The sequence below is a fragment of the Myodes glareolus genome, chromosome 22 (genome assembly GCF_982192425.1).
Source record: "Myodes glareolus chromosome 22, mMyoGla1.1, whole genome shotgun sequence".
Taxonomy (NCBI): domain Eukaryota; kingdom Metazoa; phylum Chordata; class Mammalia; order Rodentia; family Cricetidae; genus Myodes; species Myodes glareolus.
Window position 1 is genome coordinate 10237201 of NC_142047.1, and position 19293 is coordinate 10256493.

Here is a 19293-nt window from a genome sequence, read left to right on the forward strand (position 1 = left end):
CTCTAAGGAAAGAAGAGGATTTAATTCCTCTTATTAATATCAGGTCAATGGTTTCAGATAACAGAACTCTAGCTAGCCCGAGTACGGAGCAAAACCTCTTTTGAATATCAATTTGCATACGCACCAGTGTGTTAGCACAGAGTCTGAACTGTCCCTCCAGGTGAGGTGAGCTACAGACATGGCAGCCCTGGAGATGAGGTCAGCCTGCAGACAGCTACTGCTTCCTTGTAGGGTACCTGACTGCGTCTGCTTTGTCCTGAACTGTCTGCAGGTTTGTACAAGCATCGATTCTCACTTCCACTACTTAGGCCACTTTAAATTTATCAACATTCCGACAATCTTAAACATTTGTACTGGTCCCAGACATTACCAGACAAGATCACAATACGGTGTTTGATAAGAAGCTTAGAAGAAAGCCATACATAGAAATCTGAATCCAAAGCACAGTATTTGGCATCACTGAGTTACAGAGAAGCCTGAATTTATTTTCAGATTATATATATGGACCTGATTAATGGGATGTTTGATATGAATATTGCTATGAATTCGACTATAAATTAAATACGACAGTTGTTTTCTTTATGTGAGCGTAAGTACATTTATCTTAATACAGAAAAGAAAATGTACTCTCGCTTAGAAAAGATTAGCATTTGCTTGTTTATGAAATCAGGTTTATGATTCATTTTAAACTTTGTATTTGCTAGCTATATATGAACAACTTTTCCACATACAAATGCAAGGCCTTGCAATGTGCTGACGCATGAATGCATTGCCTAAAGCTTAATTCAGGCTACAATACACATTCTCTGAAACCTTAGTTATTTCCTCCATGGTGAAAACTCGCACACTTATATTATTTGGTATGTACAGTGTGCAACACTGTTTTCTGCAGACCCCCTTCTCAGGAGCAGCACACTGAAGCTTCTTGGTCCTAGAGTAAACATCAATTTATGGATATAACTTGAAGCAGAAATCAGCTGGGTAATTTGAATGCTGAAATATGATTCAATTTGAAATGATAGTTTAGGATATTTCCAATAATAAGAACAGTTTTGCCAGTTGCATGCCCTGCTAGAACGGAATCAGAATTTAAAGTATGATAAGATCAGCTTTTAAACAATTTATTTGACTAGGAATGGCCAGATTTGGCTCCAAAATCCCCAGTGTCGTAATGCTGGAATTAAACCGCATCACTGTAGAGAATAGTGTAATTACTGAAGCCACAAAATCTGGGGCGGCCTAATAGTTTGGTCAGATGATGTGCTTTCATATTCTGGACAAACTAATCTTGGGATCCCAGCTGCTGGAAGCATCTGCTCGAGCAGGGTACAAAGAGAAATCAGTTTGTCATCTTCACTGGCTGGGAGGTGAAGGAGGCTGTGCTAGTCAATTTCCTGGCAGAGATCGTCATAAAATCCCAACTATTCCACCGGGGTCTAATTGTTTACTGACTTTTCAGGAAAATAAACTCGTAGAGCTTTCAGTCATTTAATAACTAAAGTTTAGCAGGTAGCAGGCATGTTGGGCGTCACTCACTTTGATTTCAACCTCTGTCCCTTCTACTTGAGAGCTATCATTCACACTCATGTCATCAGCTTTTCTCAACGGAGCCTCAGAAAGATGTGGGCTTAACAGAGCTCCTCTTTCATGACCTCAAAGCAAAAGTTGTTAGATGCATAAAAATGGACTCAAGGGGAATTACTAAGATGTGTTGACTTCCCATGTGTTCATCGTAAGAAATGTAGGCTTCAAGCTAAGCTGTTGTCACGGTGAATGACTGAGAGCTAAGAGAAACAGGCTTTCCAGCACATGGACCTGTATGGCTTTACAGTCAAATCTAGACCAACTTACGTCATCAGAGAGCATCCTCATATGTCATTGAAACCCGGTTACACTCGTTTTAAACATGGAATTACTTTCAGAATTTGACTATATTAGCAATCAATACTGATACTTTTCTAACAGCTAATTAAGGAAAGTAATATGGCGAGTGTCTGATCCAAATCAGGCACCAGAACTATCTCTAAAGACATTTCAAATGCCTGCATCTTCTTCAGGTTCATTTCATTGGAAAGAGGTGAAGAACATTTTGAAAATAATATATTAAGTGGCTACTATGACTGCTGAGGTTTTTTTGTTTTTGTTTTTTTGTTTTGTTTTGTTTTGAGATTAAAACCCTTGGCAGAGATATCTTTTTAGTAGAAAGTGATTGCTGAGGAAAATCTGTGAAAATGCTATATGACCTTCACAATAATGATTTACAAACCAAGATAAAATATTTGGAGTAGAGGGAATTTACTGAGCAGGTGTTTCCTTCTAACTGTGCTCAACTCAGGCAAACTATTTCTATGATTTCAAGAAACAGTGACCTCAGAAGGGACCTCTGAAGATGTGCAAGGATATACAGAGACACGCAGACCTATCACGCTCATGATGAAAACCAAGAGAAACATGAAAAACACTCTACGGCCTGTGGAAACGATCAGTCAGCCTTTGCCTTTCCCAGAGAGCGGTCTGTGGGAAGCTGAGAACTGCGCAGACCATTTGCCGGTTCCTCCACAAGGACGGAAACCCTGACTGTTGTTCCAAATGTTGCTAAAATTGCACCCAATCAGTGCGCACGCTTTCTCCTTTCCCTTCTCCCGTCTTCCCTAGGTCCTCCTCCAGCACAAGGCTCTCCTCTATGTGGAAGGGACAAGGGAACCCATCTAGTCCAGACCACCTCGCCAAAGCTCTTTTAAGTCCTTTGTATGTCTCAGCTGAAGGAAACGTTTCTCCTAGGATTCCTCAAAGGAGAAGTGGGTCAATTTTTTATTCTATGAAGGCCAAGTGCTGCCCATCTCCACCTGAGCTTCCCAAAAGATCATTTCCATTATAGGTAAGCCAAAATTTCAACAACTTGAAAAAAAAAACGGAATAAATAAAATTAGTAATTATCTGATCTATCTCTGTATTGGGCCTATAGCTACTACCTCTCTCCACAGAGCTCAAACATCAAACACTTGGTTCCTTTCCTGTAATGGCTTTTTCAGTTCCCACGCCCACCTCCAGAGAGGCTTTTGAATCCCCACTCTGACCTTGCACTAGTCTCTATAGACCTTTAAGGCTGCATTTACAATAGCCAATTGTCTCCAGATTTCTGACTATGCTGTGGGCTCTAAGAAGCCATAGGGTGTCGTCAGGGGCTCCCAGTGTGAACCCGGCAGCAGCAGAATGTCGATTCTGACTAAAAAGTAAGGCCCTCTCTAACCCTTCCTACTCAGTGACGTCTCTCCTTGGCACTTCACAAGACAGTCCTGAATTCAAACTGGGTCATCTAAAATCCTATTAGCAGAGTCTATCCCACAGTACACCAAACTTTGTTTCCACATTTTATATCTGTTTTATTTTCCCTAAGACTCTGAACTTCGGATGAGGACCTAACATGGCTAATCTTCCCATTTCAAAACCTACTGGACTTAAGACCTCAAAAACTATCTAGGGAACAGCAAATAGGGGAAAAAGAAGGAGGTGGCCGGGTTAAATAGCAGGGGAAGTAGGGCTTTGTGGCAGGGACCACAGGAAGGAGGAGAAAATGGAGAAAAGAAAGTATAGCCATTCAAGGTTTTTACCTGATTCAGGGTAAGCATAGCAATTATTTTTCAAAGGTTAAACTTGTTTGGTTAATTAGGTGAAATAATTTCTTGAAATTTACAATCCATATTTTTATATAAATACATATTTGATATATTCATATGTATATGCCTAATTTATTTATATATATATCTGACTTGTTTCATATAATATATATATATATATATATATATATATATCATAACTATGAGTCTCTAGGGATAGATTTGGTTGTCCTAATAAGACTATAAGCCACAAATTTTAACCAAAAAGTACATATCAATCTCCCGCCACAGAATCTGTCGAGGCCTGTCCAGGCAGTAAAGCATCACCTACAGATAAACCATTTATTGTATATCCATCCTAAGAGCTAAGCAGGACAGATACAGTTTTTATTATAGAGTGGAGAAAATTGAACTTCAGAGAGGTTAGGAGGTATGCACATCTTGGAGCTGTGAATAAACTGAGGAAGGTGAAGCTAAATTGAAGAAACATCTGGCTTGCTCGTCTGAAATGCTGTCATGTGGGAAATCCAAGCTTCATCAGCAACAGCAGCTCTTACTCGGCACATGCCTCCCAAAGTGCGTAGGTGTGCTTCCTGTGGTCGGAATTTTATCAAAAGAAAGATCAGGTGCTCTCTCATGGGCCCTCAAACACTGTTCTAGGGGCCTGGGCCTCTCAAACACCTTACCCTAAACGCTCTTAAACACTAGCTAGCAAGAAAATATTTTTTAACTAAAAATGTAACATGTAATGCAGCTAGCACACTTCTTTTGTTGAACATGTGATACCACAAAGGGATACCAGTGTGCATACACACACATGTGTGAACACATGCATATATAAATATACATTAACCATAGAGGCACTTAAATCATTACTATGCAAAGACTCGTTAATAGCACATTGTTCCTCTGCACCCTTCCGGCTCCTCCCATTCTGTTTCTCTCTACTAGAGTTCCTTTCACACCTTTGCTTCTTTTGTTAATTTATCTTCACCAGCAATTGTGCACATGCATGCACGGGAACTACAATGTCAGAGTCCTGCCATGCAATCTATTCAATCGCAGAATTACCAGATGATGGGATTTAAGAAATCTTCATGTTCAGTCTCATTTAAACATGAATAAGTTATTTTTAATGCAAGTAAGTACATCTTTACCTAGTAACAGTAGAAATACTTATATTCTACTAGGGCTGACATGACTTTTTAGGGCAATGGGGTGGTTCAAGACAGGATTTCTCTATGTAGTCCTGGCTTTCCTAGAACTTGCTTTGTAGACCAGGCTGCTCTCAAATTTGGAGATCCAGCTGTCTCTGCCTCCTGAGTGCTGGAATTAGATGTGTGCACTTCCACTGCCCGGCTGACTTTTTACTCTTCTTCTAAAAAAGTTTTAATAATTTGAGGTTAGAAATGAACAAGGAGAGGTATTATAGGATTTTTGTAATTTTGGTAACTGAATTCAAGACTTGTTCTTGGTTATAAACTCGATTTATTTGATAACAAATAAATAATTTGGTTCAGGAATAGAACTTTCACATGAGACTTGCTCCTAAGGAAAAGCGTGTGGCATCTATCTACAACCGTGTTGAGACTGGTTTTCGGTGTACTTTTCATGAGAAGTGAGTTTTCATATTATGTTTACCACATTTCTTGGGGCTAAGCCATGAGAGCAGACGCCATGAGAGGACTTACCCACTCTTCTTCATCATAGTCAGAATGGTGTGGTATGGAGTCTTGTCTTCCCAGCTGAGGGGGCTCATCCAGGGGACAAGTGTCCTCTGTGCTGTCCTTAGGAGAGGGTGGTTTCTTAAGGAGGCCTCCTGGCCTTGCCGTATAGAGGGCTAGAAGAGCGCTCCTGACCAGCTGATCCTTGAAGGCGTGCACGAAAAGCTCAGTCTGGAAAGAAATTGATGAGGATTAGAAACCCAGGGTAGGCATCTCTGCACAGAGCTCTGAAAAGGTCAACTGCAGATTTGTTGGTACTTAAGTAGGGCATGGGTGGCAGAAAAGCACAGGTGCCAAGGAAGGAGAGTGATTCACACCAATCAATGGGAAATAGTTTGGTTTGGGGATGCTGCCGAGGACTGGAGTCTTCCTGTTTTAAAATGCTGAGGTTTTAAATGCACTATAAACACCATCTGCCACCTGAGCTGCTTCTCTTTGTGCTCCACAGTCTTCGGAGGTACATTTCACTGGGGACGATCATTTCAACAACTACCTGCTATACCTCGCAAGCAATCCCGAACACATCCCAAAAGAAAGCCTGGTCTTGCTGTGTCTATTTTATATTTAAAGCAGAATTAGGGGCTAAAAGGGGGGAGCTGCATTACAAAAAAAAAAAAAAATCAGAGCGCTTTCACATCATGGAAAGATGTCAACAGATTAGATTTCCCTATGATAACAGTCACTATTTTACAATTTATTATCAATCTCAAATTGTCTCCTTAGCCACATCATGCCAGCAATGCAATGTTAATGAGGTGACGGTGAAACTTGGGATGGAAGATTTTACAAGCTAGTGGTAAATATCCGGTAAGTGCCAGAATAATAAGAGCTTGCTACCAGTAAAGAGTTTCACAGCCGCACTTTGCAATTCCCTGATAAAATGGTTAATAGCTTCATGCTGTAATAGACTGAAGGATGCAATAATTGGTTTTCTTTAATATAGTAAACTTAACATGTCTGTGACCTAACAGCGTGTTCAAAGACTAGAGAGATAAGCCAGCATTGTCCAATATGGTTCATAGTTCAGTCAGGAAAAGACCCTTTATCGAACTGCTATTTTTTGAAGGTTACTGATATCATCATCCATTCATGTAGCCAGCTCAGATGATGCTAATTTAATCACTACTACATTTCAAAGTAATTGTTTCTTGGTCTACTCCCAAATCCAGTCAACAGGCTAACTCATGGTTAGTAAATTTTCTCGGTCTCTCTTTGTGAATTTCAATATTTAAAGAGATTCAGGTAATCCCTATGCAATAAATGTCAAAATTGTTTATTATATCTGTATATTTTATTCTTTCCAATAATAGATCATGCCATTCTAAAGCTGGAACGGACCTTGTGGTTGATCCTTCATTAATCAGATATAAAACTGCATTAGCTACTTTTCTATTGTCATGATATAATACCATAACCAAGGCAAGTTAGAGATCAAAGAATTTGTTTGGGGCTCACCGTTTCAGAAGGTGAGTCTGTGATGACCAGGGTGGAAGGCATGGCAGCAGGAAGGCAGGCATAGTGCTAGAGCAGTAGCTGAGAGCTCACATCTCAATACACAGCCAGGTGTCAGACAGAACAGCAGGGACACACATGGGTGTTTTAGATGTCAAAGCCTTCCCCTGGGGATGCATCTCCCCCAACAATTCCACACGTCTTCCTAACCCTTCCCAAACAGATCCACCAACTGGGGGCTATGTATCAACCAGGGGCTAAGTATCAAATGTACGAGCCTATGTGGGAAGTTCTCATTCAGATCACCACAAAAAAAAAAGGAAAGAAAATGAAATATAGAAATATAACAGTCTGTGTTAACACACTGATCATTGTCAGCTCAGATAATGCAGGCTGCGAGATGCCTAGCAAATTCAGCAATCCTTCCATATTGCACCCCACACAACGCTTGCAAGCAGTCTGGATGTCTGTGCCCTTCTTCCCTCAGTCCGAATCCCCACACATTTTAAAAATCTACATGTGTCGGAACTAAATCTCCCTCCTGCAAACTGCCCATGAAATTATTGCTGGTGCAAAAGTTCATAGACTGTTGTCAACATTAAACAAATGTATTAGTTACTCTATAAGAACCTTCACCGGGCGATGAATGGAGATAGAGACAGAGACCCACATTGGAGCACTGGACTGAGCTCCCAAGGTCCAAATAAGGTGCAGAAGGGGGGAGAACATGAGCAAGGAAGTCAGGACGGAGGGGTGCACCCACCCACTGAGACGGCGGGCTGATCTAATGGGAGCTCACCAAGGTCAGCTGGACTAGGACTGATGGAGCATGTGATCAAACTGGACTCTCTGAACATGGCTGACAATGAGGGCGGACTGAGAAGCCAAGGACAATGGCACTGGGTTTTGATTCTACTGCATGTACTGGCTTTGTGGGAGCCTAGTCTGTTTGGAAGCTCACCTTCCTAGACCTGGATGGAACAGGGAGGACCTTGGACTTCCCACAGGGCAGGGAACCCTGACTGCTCTTTGGACTGGAAAGGGAGGAGAAGAGGGAGTGGGGGGGAGGGGGAGGGAAATGGGAGGAGGTGGAAATTTTAAATAAAAAATAAAAAAATTGCTGGAAAAAAGAAAACAATGAATGTGAAAAGCTGAATATGAAACACTAACAATTGAAAAATACTTTAGAATAAATTATGAGAAGTCAGCTAGCTTACAATGGAAGAGCACAGTGAGTATCCACTTATGCACTGTGTTAAAATGACAATGGAAGATGCAGAACAGATAATGGAGAAATTAGCTGGATGGCACTCTAGCTACTAAGTGTGCATGATGGAAAATGGGCAAACATGCTGTTTACATAATTTCTCATAGTCTACATATACCCATTAGTACTACTTTATTAAAAATGTGAATTTTCTCCCTTTCAGGGTAACCAAACTTTTGTTTCTTGCTAGTTTCAATACATTCTTTTGATTTATTGTTAGAACAACCACCGGACTCCTTGGCATTCCTGCTACTACTACAGCTTAAATTTCTGCAATACTTACACAATTACCATGTAGAGGTGTGGCTATTCACACAAACTAGAACCTTCTAAAGTATATGACTATTCACATCAACTGGAACAGTCTACAGTACTTAGATATTTACACCAACTGGAATCTTCTACACACCAACTAGAAACTTCTATAATACTTAGCCGCACCAACTCAAATCTTCTACAGTTCTTGGCTATTCACACCAACTAGAAATTTTTATAGTACTTGACTGTTCACACCAACAAGAACCTTCTGCAGTCTGTGATATCACTTTTCTTCAATATTTACATAATTACTAAGTAGAGGTGTGGCTATCTGTACCAGCTAGAGCCTCCTACAGTACTTGAGATCACTTTTCTACAATACTTACATAATTACTACATAGAAGGGTGGCTGTACACATGAACTAGAATCTTCTACAGTACTTGAGTTCACTGTTTTGCAATACTTACATAATAAGTATGTAGAGATGTGGCTATTCACACAAGCTACAATATTCTACAGTATTTGGTATCACTTTTTCCCAAATATGCACACACAGACTCTCTGCTTCATTTATTTAAATCTCATCTTGAAGATAATGCAATAGTTTCTTGCAGACTCTCTTTTTACAACCAGGACTTCTTTTAGACAACTAAATACAAAGTAATAACATATTATACAAAAGCCATAAAAGCTGAGTTTTGACTTTCTGTTTCTAGGGAAAATTTTATCTGGATCATTAGGAGCTCTCTGAACCTTTTGAAACCTGCACACACAGAATCATATCTCATCGAAAAATATCAAACATTCCATTTGCGAGATCTGTGTGACTTGAGAAAATGTCTTAGTTTTCTTGATAAGAATTTCTCATTAAATAAGATGAATAGGGGTTAGATGATTTATGATCAAAATAGAAGGTTCTGGAAATTATTAGTTCACTTATTCCAACCCATTTGCATACTGCTATTCTTGTATCTTACTGTGAAAGACTAGGGGAGACAAACTCAGGGGATGCTGTGATCTTGTTTCTGAGTCACTTATTGATTCTCCTTGAAACATTCTTCCTTTTTTGACTCAGATTACATTAAGTGGAGAAAACAAATTGTCTTAATGTGTAACAAGGGTAGGCCACATAATTCATTTAAAATGTTGGCTTAACTGCATAGTCAACAATGAAAGAATAGACTCTAAACCTGAGGATGATAATCTATTTCATGTCTTCAGGATTTTAAAGATGAAAAAAAATGCTAACTTGGAAGTGAAATATTTTACCCTTACAGCATTTTTTAAATTCATATTTCCATACATCTATTCTTCAAGGGAAAAACACAGAATTACCTTGGAGTTTAAAAGTACTAGAAATTACTTCTCTCGGGAAAGTCAAAGAAAATTCCTCAGGCTTCTGAATATTGATGACGGGAGAGTGGTTAGAGCATGCTCATTTAAGACTCCTCTTTTCTGCTAAAGAATGCAACAAATTCAGTAAAATCTATTCTTCTTAGAATTCCATTCTCATTAAAAACAAATTCAAGGCAATGCTGACCAGACTGCACCTGCAATACAGAGGCAACTGTTGGCAGAAGTAGGTGACAGCTACTTTGATAGTCACGTATACAGCAAGAAAACTATTTATTTTCATATTTTATAAGCTGCCTTTATTTCAAAAAGAAAATATTTTTATATTCCGCCATTGGTATATATTTTTCATAATTCCTTAAGGGAAATTATAGTGAGCAGCCAGGAAGTTACAGACACCCTTGGTGTTTATGTCCATAACCTTGAACAGACTATTCAACCATCTCTCAGTTTCCACAAAGTGCGCTTCCAGCCTGTAGCAGGCCCAGTTCACTGTGAAGTGTAAACGGCTTTCTTCTATTTGCAATTCTCTTTTGTGCCTGAACTTGGTGTAAGTTTTCCTTTTGTATCTTTTCACCCCCTGGTCATTCCGGACACTGAAAGCAAAACCAGGAACTCAAAATCATTTTCTGAAAAGCATTTTTTTTTCTCTCTCTTGGTAATACAACATTTCCTCATAGTCTCAATTTCATCATTATACTTAGGTCTCTGAAACTGTCTCCACGTACATTCTGAGCCATCTTCAGCAACTTACGGCCTTTCCAGTAGGCGTGTCAATCTGAGCTCAAAGTAGGGTCTTGTCTTTGCTTTGATTCCGTTCACTTGTGTTCTAAGATATTCCACCCGATGACATCACTGTTTTAGCAAGACAGAATGCAAATTCCTGGGCCATTCTTCCATGACCTCTTCATGTGGAATTGCTATCCAGTTTCTTCTAGCTAAACCCTCCCAGTAATGTGAGATTTAGAACCTTTCTTTACAGACACACAGTAAACCACCTTTCCGCAATTTGGGGAACAATTGCCACAGAACTTTTATGGAGTGATTTACTTTTCAAATACTTTCTGTTTTTTCCCCAGGATGATAGTTAAAAGCCACAAAAACTAAGATACAAACTATAGAGTTTTAACCCTGAATAATGGATGAGAATTTGAATGTTTAGCGAGGTCTCCAAGAGGCATGACTGGCCTAATATGGTGCCCAGTACTGACCAGAAACGCAACATACCTTCACATTCATTCTCTTTGTTGCTATAGGGCTGAACTGAGCAATGCAGGGCACACATGCAGACATCAGAAGACAAGCCGGAGTCTCAGTCTGCACTTTTGTCTAAGACTGGGTCTCTCTTTTGTTTGCACTGCATTCACCAGGATGCCAGGTCTGTGAACTTCAAGAGATTCTCTGTTTCACTTTGCACCTCACTGTAGAGCATGGAATTATATGTCTGTTTCTCTGTACCCTGCCTTCCATGAGTTCTGGGAAAACAGACCTGCGTCTTTACACTTGCACAAGCCTTTGCCTACTGAGACATCTCTCTAGTCCAAAGAACAAGCTATTGGGCAGCTAACTGCATACTAGTTAGATGACTGGGGATCGGCGCTGTAGGAAGAATTGTAGCTATTTCTTTATCTGCATGAACCCCCTCTTGCCAGCTGCTTCAATAGGCGACTGGTGGAATCTCATCTGAACTGCCCAGTTTAACAGGTGGTTAGAGGAATCTCATCTGCATTTCTCTGCTGAGAAACGATGCTGAGAAACTTTGCAAGTGTTTACTTCCCATTCACACATATTTGTGATGGAGTGCCTTTTTAATATGTTTCCATTTTAATTTGGCTGCTGTCTTATTAAGTGGCATGGCCACTTTCTATATTCTGGTGCAGGACCATGACGAGACATATATTCTCCCTAATTTGTTTCAGGTTCATGACTGGACTTTTTCATTTTTAATTAAATATTTATTTATTGTGCATATATGAGCATGTGTGTATGCATGCGGATGCTTTCGGAGGTCAGAGGACAACGTGCAGGAGGCATTTCTTTCCTACTACCATGTGGGTCCTAAACTTGCACTTAGGAGGCTGGGCCTCGTCTTATTTCTTTGAGCCACCTAACAAGCCCCCTTTTACTTTTACATTTTCCTTAAGATTTTACCTTTTATTATGTAGAGCTGTCTGGCTGCCTGTCTGTGTGGGTTTGTGCACACAAGTACAGTTTCACTGAGGCCAGTAGAGGGCGTCAGACAACCTGGATCTGGAGTTTAAGGACCCGGTGTGCAGCCAGATGTAGGTGCTGAAAAACGATGATCCTCTCTGGAAACCTAATTATGATCCTCTCTGGAAATCTAACTATGGTCTCTTGGAAGAACCATTGATTTGTTTAACTGTAGAGCCAACTTTCCAGACCCCACCTTTAATTACTTAATGATGCATTTTCCAACTTTAAAAATTCATATTTTTGTTATTATCTTTTGAAAAATTCCATTTCTCATATTTACAATAACATATAGTAAGTAGTATTTTCATCATTAATCTATCCTTTCAATATTTTTCTCTTGGGGGTCTGAATATGGTCAAGATTAATTGTATAACATTCTCAAATAATTAATAGAAAATATTTAATATAGGATTAAAAAGTGTAATTTTAATAAAGTCATCCATGTATCATTTGCTTGTGGAGTCAGAAGAGGGCATAGACAGCACTGGAAAGAGCCATAGACAGTTCTGAGCTGCCTTGTAAGGTGCTAAAAACCAAAGCCGGGTCCTTAGCAAGAACAATTAGAACTCTTAACCATTGAATCATCAGCCGTTTTTTTCAATATTAGTTTGGTATTTGTTTATTTATTGACACACAGTTTGATTTTATATTATCAATTGTTCAATTTGTATTGTATTCTATTAAAGACTGTGTTGTTTGAGGAAAATGTAGGTTACTTGAAATAAATGAGACTATCTTAAGCCTTGTTTTAAAGTCTTACTCATGTGAATTAATTACAACTTGTAACCTAGATTTCTTTTAGCTTTACTATCAGACCCAAATTTCTGAGGACTCTACTCAGAAAATACCAAGTATATCTTTTCCCGTTGCTGTGTGAACATAAAATATTCATAGCGCAGTTTGAGAACTGAGAAGTTCAGATGGCTAATGTCTAGTCTTTCTTTCCCTTGACATGTAGTTTATTCATAAGCATTGGTCAGACAAGCAAAGTCTTAAACACTCATTTATAGAGCTTCAGAGTTCTTTCTAGGTTAAGTCCCATCTCCCTTAAACTATACTGTGTGAATCGAGCCAACCTGGAATTCCCAAGGCCTACCTCCTGTCTTTTCTTTGAGAAATGCCTTTCAGATCCTCTCTCCTGTACTACAGCCTGAAAGCTCCTTAGAAAGTAAGGCTGGGCATGCCCAAGGATCCCCTGTCCTCAACTTTTCCTTCTTGAGGAGGATGATACATGCATCTGTATCACATGTAATACCTTCGGACACTGGCTGGTTCACATGCAACTCAAATGCTTAACATTATCTTTGACATTGTCTTTGCTTTTTCTCTTCCCTACTTAACCAATAAATACAACTTTTTATTGCATAGCATTTCACTAATTAAATATTTACAATTTGACAGGGATTACAGAGAGCAGAAAGTAAATTCACACCCTCAAGTTTCAATAGAATTTAAGGAAGAAGTTCTGAAGTACAGTTTTGCCCTCCACATGTACTCTAAGCAAGCATTAAGAAACCAACCTTCTCCTTCCCATCATCCTTTCAATGGGGAGGAGACAGACCTAGGGATGGTTGAAGGGAAAGAACAGTGAGAAACGCCCTCTTAGGACCTAAGTAGCTGACACAGTACTCTCTTCAAGAGTATACATCACTTCAACTGCTGAAGGGCTGGCTGTCGGTGCTGCCATCACAGAAAGAGATTCAAGGAAATCGTGGTTTTCAGTTATGTCTAGGTCTCTGTGGTGGAGAGATCCCAGGACTAGAATTTCTTATGTACATTGTGAGTTTACCCTCTAAGGTTTACATGCCATTTCTTAAACATTGCAGTATTGTGAAACACCCCGTTCTTTGAAAATCCGAGGCTGTAAAAGTTAACAGCCGTGTCTATGTAGAATTTATTTTATAGCATCAAGTACAGAACCATGCACAGTTAACTGCTCAATGGTGCTTTTTGCTGAGCAGGACAATGCTGGCTTTCTATAGAAAGGAGGGAGAGGTGGACAGTTCAAAGCCAATGTCATCCATATTTCTGATCAACGGAATATCCATATGCTATCTACACTTCCTTACTTTTTAGTTTGAATTTATTTACATTACATATTCCTTTGAATTTTTTGTCAAAGATCATATCTGTATTTTAAGGAAGAGAAAATTGCATTTTTAAATCATCCTGATATTAGCTACTCATATCATTTGCTAAAATTCTGGCTTTTATGTGAAGTTGTACCCTTTTTGACAGAATTATTCTGATAAATTCAGAATTTGTTCTGTGTTAGAACAGTATTGATTAAATTGCATCTTTAATATTTTTATGAACTAATAACCTACCACAAAGAACAACTGCCCACTAGAAGACATATTAGGACAAGGACTAGAGATGTAGCTCAGTGTGTTTGATTGGCATGTGTGAGACCCTGTTTAATACCACAAAGAGATATATACAAAATATTAAATCATCATGCAACTTAGCTGAATTTTTTGTGGTCTAGGCAAAATTACATAGTAATTAGTCATGATTGTGAATTTTCCCTTATGTTCGCTACTGCGATTATTTTTTAGTCCAGCAGATCATGTGTATCTTCAGAGGTATACAGTGCTGTAGATAACACATATCTTCAGAGGTATACAGTGGTGTAAATTATGTATATCTTCAGAGGTATACAGTGGTGTAAGTCATGCATATCTTCAGAGGTATACAGTGGTATAGGTCATGCATATCTTCAGAGGTATACAGTGGTGTAAATTATGTATATCTTCAGAGGTATACAGTGATGTGAACTCCAATAAGGTTCAGCTAGGGACACAGCTTATGCGGGTGCTAACAACTGTTTAACATTTCTGTACCCCAGTTTATAATGGGAACACTAACGACCTGACGGGATTATCAACACTGAATATTGGAAATGATAGTAGCTACCACATGTAGTTGTGAACACTGGGAATCTCACTGTACAGGAGCCTTTAATTGATGCTGAGGCAAATTCATTCTTTTCTGCCATCATCACTACAACCACTACCATCAGGACTCTGGAATCTCCTGTTGGAAAGAGAGCTTTTCTTTTTTAAGCTACTCTGTGCCCCTTGGGTAAGGCACAGGGACAAGAAAAAAGTATGAATTCAGAAAAATAAATATATTTTTACAAATTGTTTGTTCTTTTGTGTAGAAGAAGAGGGTGCAGTCCCACAGCACAGTTTTCAGTAGCAGCAGAGAAGGCAGGAACTGCTTTGGAGCAATAAATACAAACTCCTATCTGAATATGCCCACAGTCAGCTGAGATTTCCTCTTGCTCTAGCTTTCTTAGTAGACCCGGAGTTATGGTCATTGATCATACCTACCGCCATGATCTCTGGATGCCAATGCTTACCTAAGAGCAGAAACACTACTACCTCAGCTCTAGACTCAAACACCTCCCTTGACATCACTCCGCGCTGTCCCAAGCCTGTCTCAGCCCAGTTTACTGTCTTTAGATTTCCCCTACTGTGTCCAGATAGATGCTCAGTGCTGAGTACACAAGCAAGTGTGAGCACGGACGCATGCTAATATTGCCTAGATATTCTGTGGCATCAATTTCTAGAGCAGAAACATTAAGAAAATGTTCCCCAATAGATTAGTTTAGAAACAATAAAACAACAACATGTCAATCAGATGCTTCAGTACTGCACACATGTGGGATGATCAGGTCTTAAAACCAAACACACAGGATGAACATATATAAAGTTATGTTGTATAGGGATTGGTGGAAAATGGGTAGGTTTCAGCTGCCCTTGCCACTAAGGCGCCAAAAATAAGAGCTATGAAATTACAAAATAGAACGGTATCTCAGTGTGGTGGCACATGCTTTTAATCCTAACACTCAGGAGAGGCAGGAGCATTTCTGAGTTTGAGGTCAGTGTAGTCTACAGAATAAGCTCCAGGACAGCCAGAGCTACACAGAGAAACCCTGTCCAAGAAAAAAAAAAAAGTGGGTACTATCAATGAGTTAACTTTGATTCTCTAATCCACAGAATCATAAGAAATTTTGAAACATAAAACATTCTAGCAGAAAATATTAGGTTTTATTGAGATTTATGATATCTCTAAAGCATTTTGTTCATGCTCAAATCACAGACTAAGCCTGAGAAATTCTTTCAAAGACCACGTAGAACTGTTAAATACATAGCTTCTTGAAACTCAAGGCCTGAATTTTTAAAGGGATGTGTAACTTACAAACATAACGTTTGGACGATCCTACTCGTTTCTAGGGTACCGATTTATCGGCAGATGGAGCCTGCCTACTCAACAGAAAACCTGAGAAGAATCTGGAGCAATGCTGGGTTAAAGGAGGAGCGATCCCCTCTCCATCCCTGCAGTGAGCCGCATGATGAACAAGCCGGCACACCTTGTCCAGTGCACAGGAAGACTAGAAACCCCCATGCTGCAGATATACTAGCTGCTAAAACCTGCTGCTTAGGTGAATTCAGAACAAAACATCATCTCCTTCCACCATCCGCCCACAAGAAAGCCGCATCAAAGTGAGGTAACATTATTTTGTTGTACATAATCATCTTTGGGGCTTTCTCCTGACCCACCCAAGTCCTAAAGGAATTTTCCAAGTTAAAATAATTTTTAAAAATCAATTAAAAAGGAGTAAAACACTCATTTTACATAAAGTAACCTGGTGTAGGTAGATAGATCACAAAGCTTTACTAGGAATGACTCACACTTTAGAACTTTGTGGCTTTTGTACTATATCAGATTTTTAGATCTTTCCTTTGTGAAATGACGGTAATATCTACCCAACAATTGAGAAGTTTAAATAATATCGTAAGGCCTGAAGTCCCTTTCTTTCTTGACACAAAGTAGCTCCTGGTAACCTTGGCAAGCATCTCTCTCTTTGTACACACCTGTGGACACATCTGTGGCGGCACGGAAAGCTACTAGCTTTAAACGAGGGATCTTGAGCTCTTTTTGTTTTACTTTTATTTGAAAAGACGTTTGACCCTTTTGAGCAGAAATTGACTATTTTTCAATTAACACAGATCTTAGTTTTCTCCTATAAGTAAAATGTATGTAGAAATGTACAATTTAAGGTAAAAATTTTAAGTGCGACATACTTATTAGCAATGGACATAGATGCATAAAAGCCACAGCCATGCATGACACCCAGTTTCTACAAATATTGTCTTCAGAAAGGCAAAGAAGCATAGTGTTGACTTATGCCAGGCTTATTAGAAGTGTTTCGTTCACTTGGGTTCTTCATTGCATACTTATTGGAAATGTCTGATAAGAGAGCAAAGTGTGGACACATAGGTGACAGATGAGCTCAGTAGTATTAAACTAGGACGCTTCATTTTACATTTAAAATCTTGCTCTAATTGATCCATTTTCACCTTGGTTCTAGGTAATACAGTAGTTCTCATTATCTATAGAATCCAATATTGTGCATGTGCCCCAGACCTGACCACTGTTAATTGCTGTAGATATCTAGAAAGTCACTCTTGGAAAAAACACAGTGTGGGTCCTATCGTGTTTTAAATAACAATCAATATTTTTACAGTGCTGGTAATCTTTTCCTGTTTGATAATGGTGTAGAAGACAAAGGGAGATAGATGGATTGTCCCACGCCCCTGATGGGATTCACATCAAGCATCTGCTTCAAGTCACGTGACACCCCATCCAAATGCACAGATACATATGCATAAAATTATGCGCTTATCAGAGGAAAATAATTTTCAAAATCTAATTTATTCACTTACTCAGACCGTAAACCAAAAGAGGGATCAAACATAGCAAGGAAAAGAGGACCTGTATACCAGGCAATAACAGGTTTCATTTCCTACCAGAAGGAGAAAGAACGCACACAAAGCCCACAGAGAGAATGAAGCCAATTCATTCTGATCCTGGAGCGACTCTTTGAAGCTTCCTTTTAACCTGGTCTCTTACATTTCCAGATGCCATGAAAGGTGATGTATGCAGGAGGCAGCACTTATGGGACTGGGGGGATTTCGTTTTCCCCACTGGGGTAAAGATTTGGATCTTACTTTTTCGGAGAGCGTCTTTAAAGAACTCTTCAGGCTGTCTGGAGAGCGCCTGCTGGCAGAGCTGAGCAGCAGGTCGGCGTGGGTTGCTATGAGAGGCTGCAGCTGACTGATGTGGCTGAGCACCTCCTTCGCCTTGGCTGTGTTTTCAGGTGAATAGTAAATAAACTGGTAGCCGGTGCTGCAACAACAAGGACAGTGGTCAGGGGTCAGACGAAGCACAGACGGCATCAGCCGCTCTTAACATCTGATGAGCCGGCCCCAATTAGCCCAATTCATTCTTCTTACGAAAGAACAGAGTTAACAAGTTTACAACATGCTGAGACTTTACATAAATTTAAGGCTAGATGATGTAAAGCCAGCCTGATCGAGCAAAGGAAAGATTTAATGTGATTCCATATGTCAAGAATTACTATAAAATGACTGGCAACATAAATGACTAAGGAATATCAAGCCAAATCGTAGACTCTCAACCCCCACAATCAACTCCATCACACTATAAATACTGGCTTGCAGCTCACTGGGCTGCCAGCCTCTTCGGCAGCTTTTACATCCTCACTAGGGAAGAGGACCAGTTACCGAAGCGAATCCATAAAATGGTTCAATTTAGAGACATTCACATGCATAGAATAAAACAGTGCTTCGGAGGAAGGAAGCATCCAATAGATCTCCTATATTTTTCACTATGACATTGACAAGCACAGGACAGGAACAAATGCCATGAACTCAAAAATGGTGAGAAAATAAAATCAACTCCAAGTGGCCAAATAGGCCATTCTATTTTAAAGAGAAAAAAATTGAATCTAAAGCTCCATTATCTCCATAGTTGTTCTTAAAATCTAGCTTAAAAACCAAAAACTGGTTATTAATTAGGAATCTTTGACTTTCATAATCAGTACGTAGGAAATGCTGGGGGGCTTGTGGGAAGAGGGATTCTGTGCAGCGAAGGAGCTGAGAGCACAGAGCCCTATTTGCTTCCCAGGATGGACAGTGAGCAAAGTCAAGCTGGTGGCTTTCATAGGTTTTCATATGAGGCATTCATAGGTTTGGTGCAAACTTTTTCTGTCCTTTGTAGCCAATATCCAAACGCCTTGCCTTTAAAATGCATGGGAGTCTGTTTTGAGGACTTGTGAAATATTTTCCTTACAGTTACTAGCTAAATTATTTAAATCCCCTCGATTCCATTTTCATTTTTGAAAACTTAGAAATCACTGAGAAAAACATACTATTTAGAAAGCAGTTTTTCTCTCTCTTTTCTGGGTTCTTCAAAAAATTACTTAAAACTTTAATATCATATTTTACCAAAATAAATTTACCTAATGTACATACTTTTTACAAAGCAATTATGAGCAATGCTCTTGTATGTTTGAACCGACCACATGAGAGCACA

General features: G+C 39.4%; 1 protein-coding gene across 6 annotated transcripts in view; it reads right to left on the reverse strand.

Annotated features, from left to right (window-relative positions):
- The window catches only part of Inpp4b (inositol polyphosphate-4-phosphatase type II B), a 735560-nt gene that overhangs the window by 106055 nt on the left and 610212 nt on the right, over window positions 1-19293 (reverse strand). For all 6 annotated transcript variants that reach the window (XM_087900452.1, XM_087900453.1, XM_087900454.1 and 3 more), the window contains 2 exons: window positions 17907-18084; window positions 5309-5512 (listed from right to left, as the gene is read on the reverse strand). In XM_087900452.1, the coding sequence (XP_087756578.1) occupies window positions 5309-5512; window positions 17907-18084 (382 nt within the window). The remainder of the gene's footprint in view (window positions 1-5308; window positions 5513-17906; window positions 18085-19293) is intronic.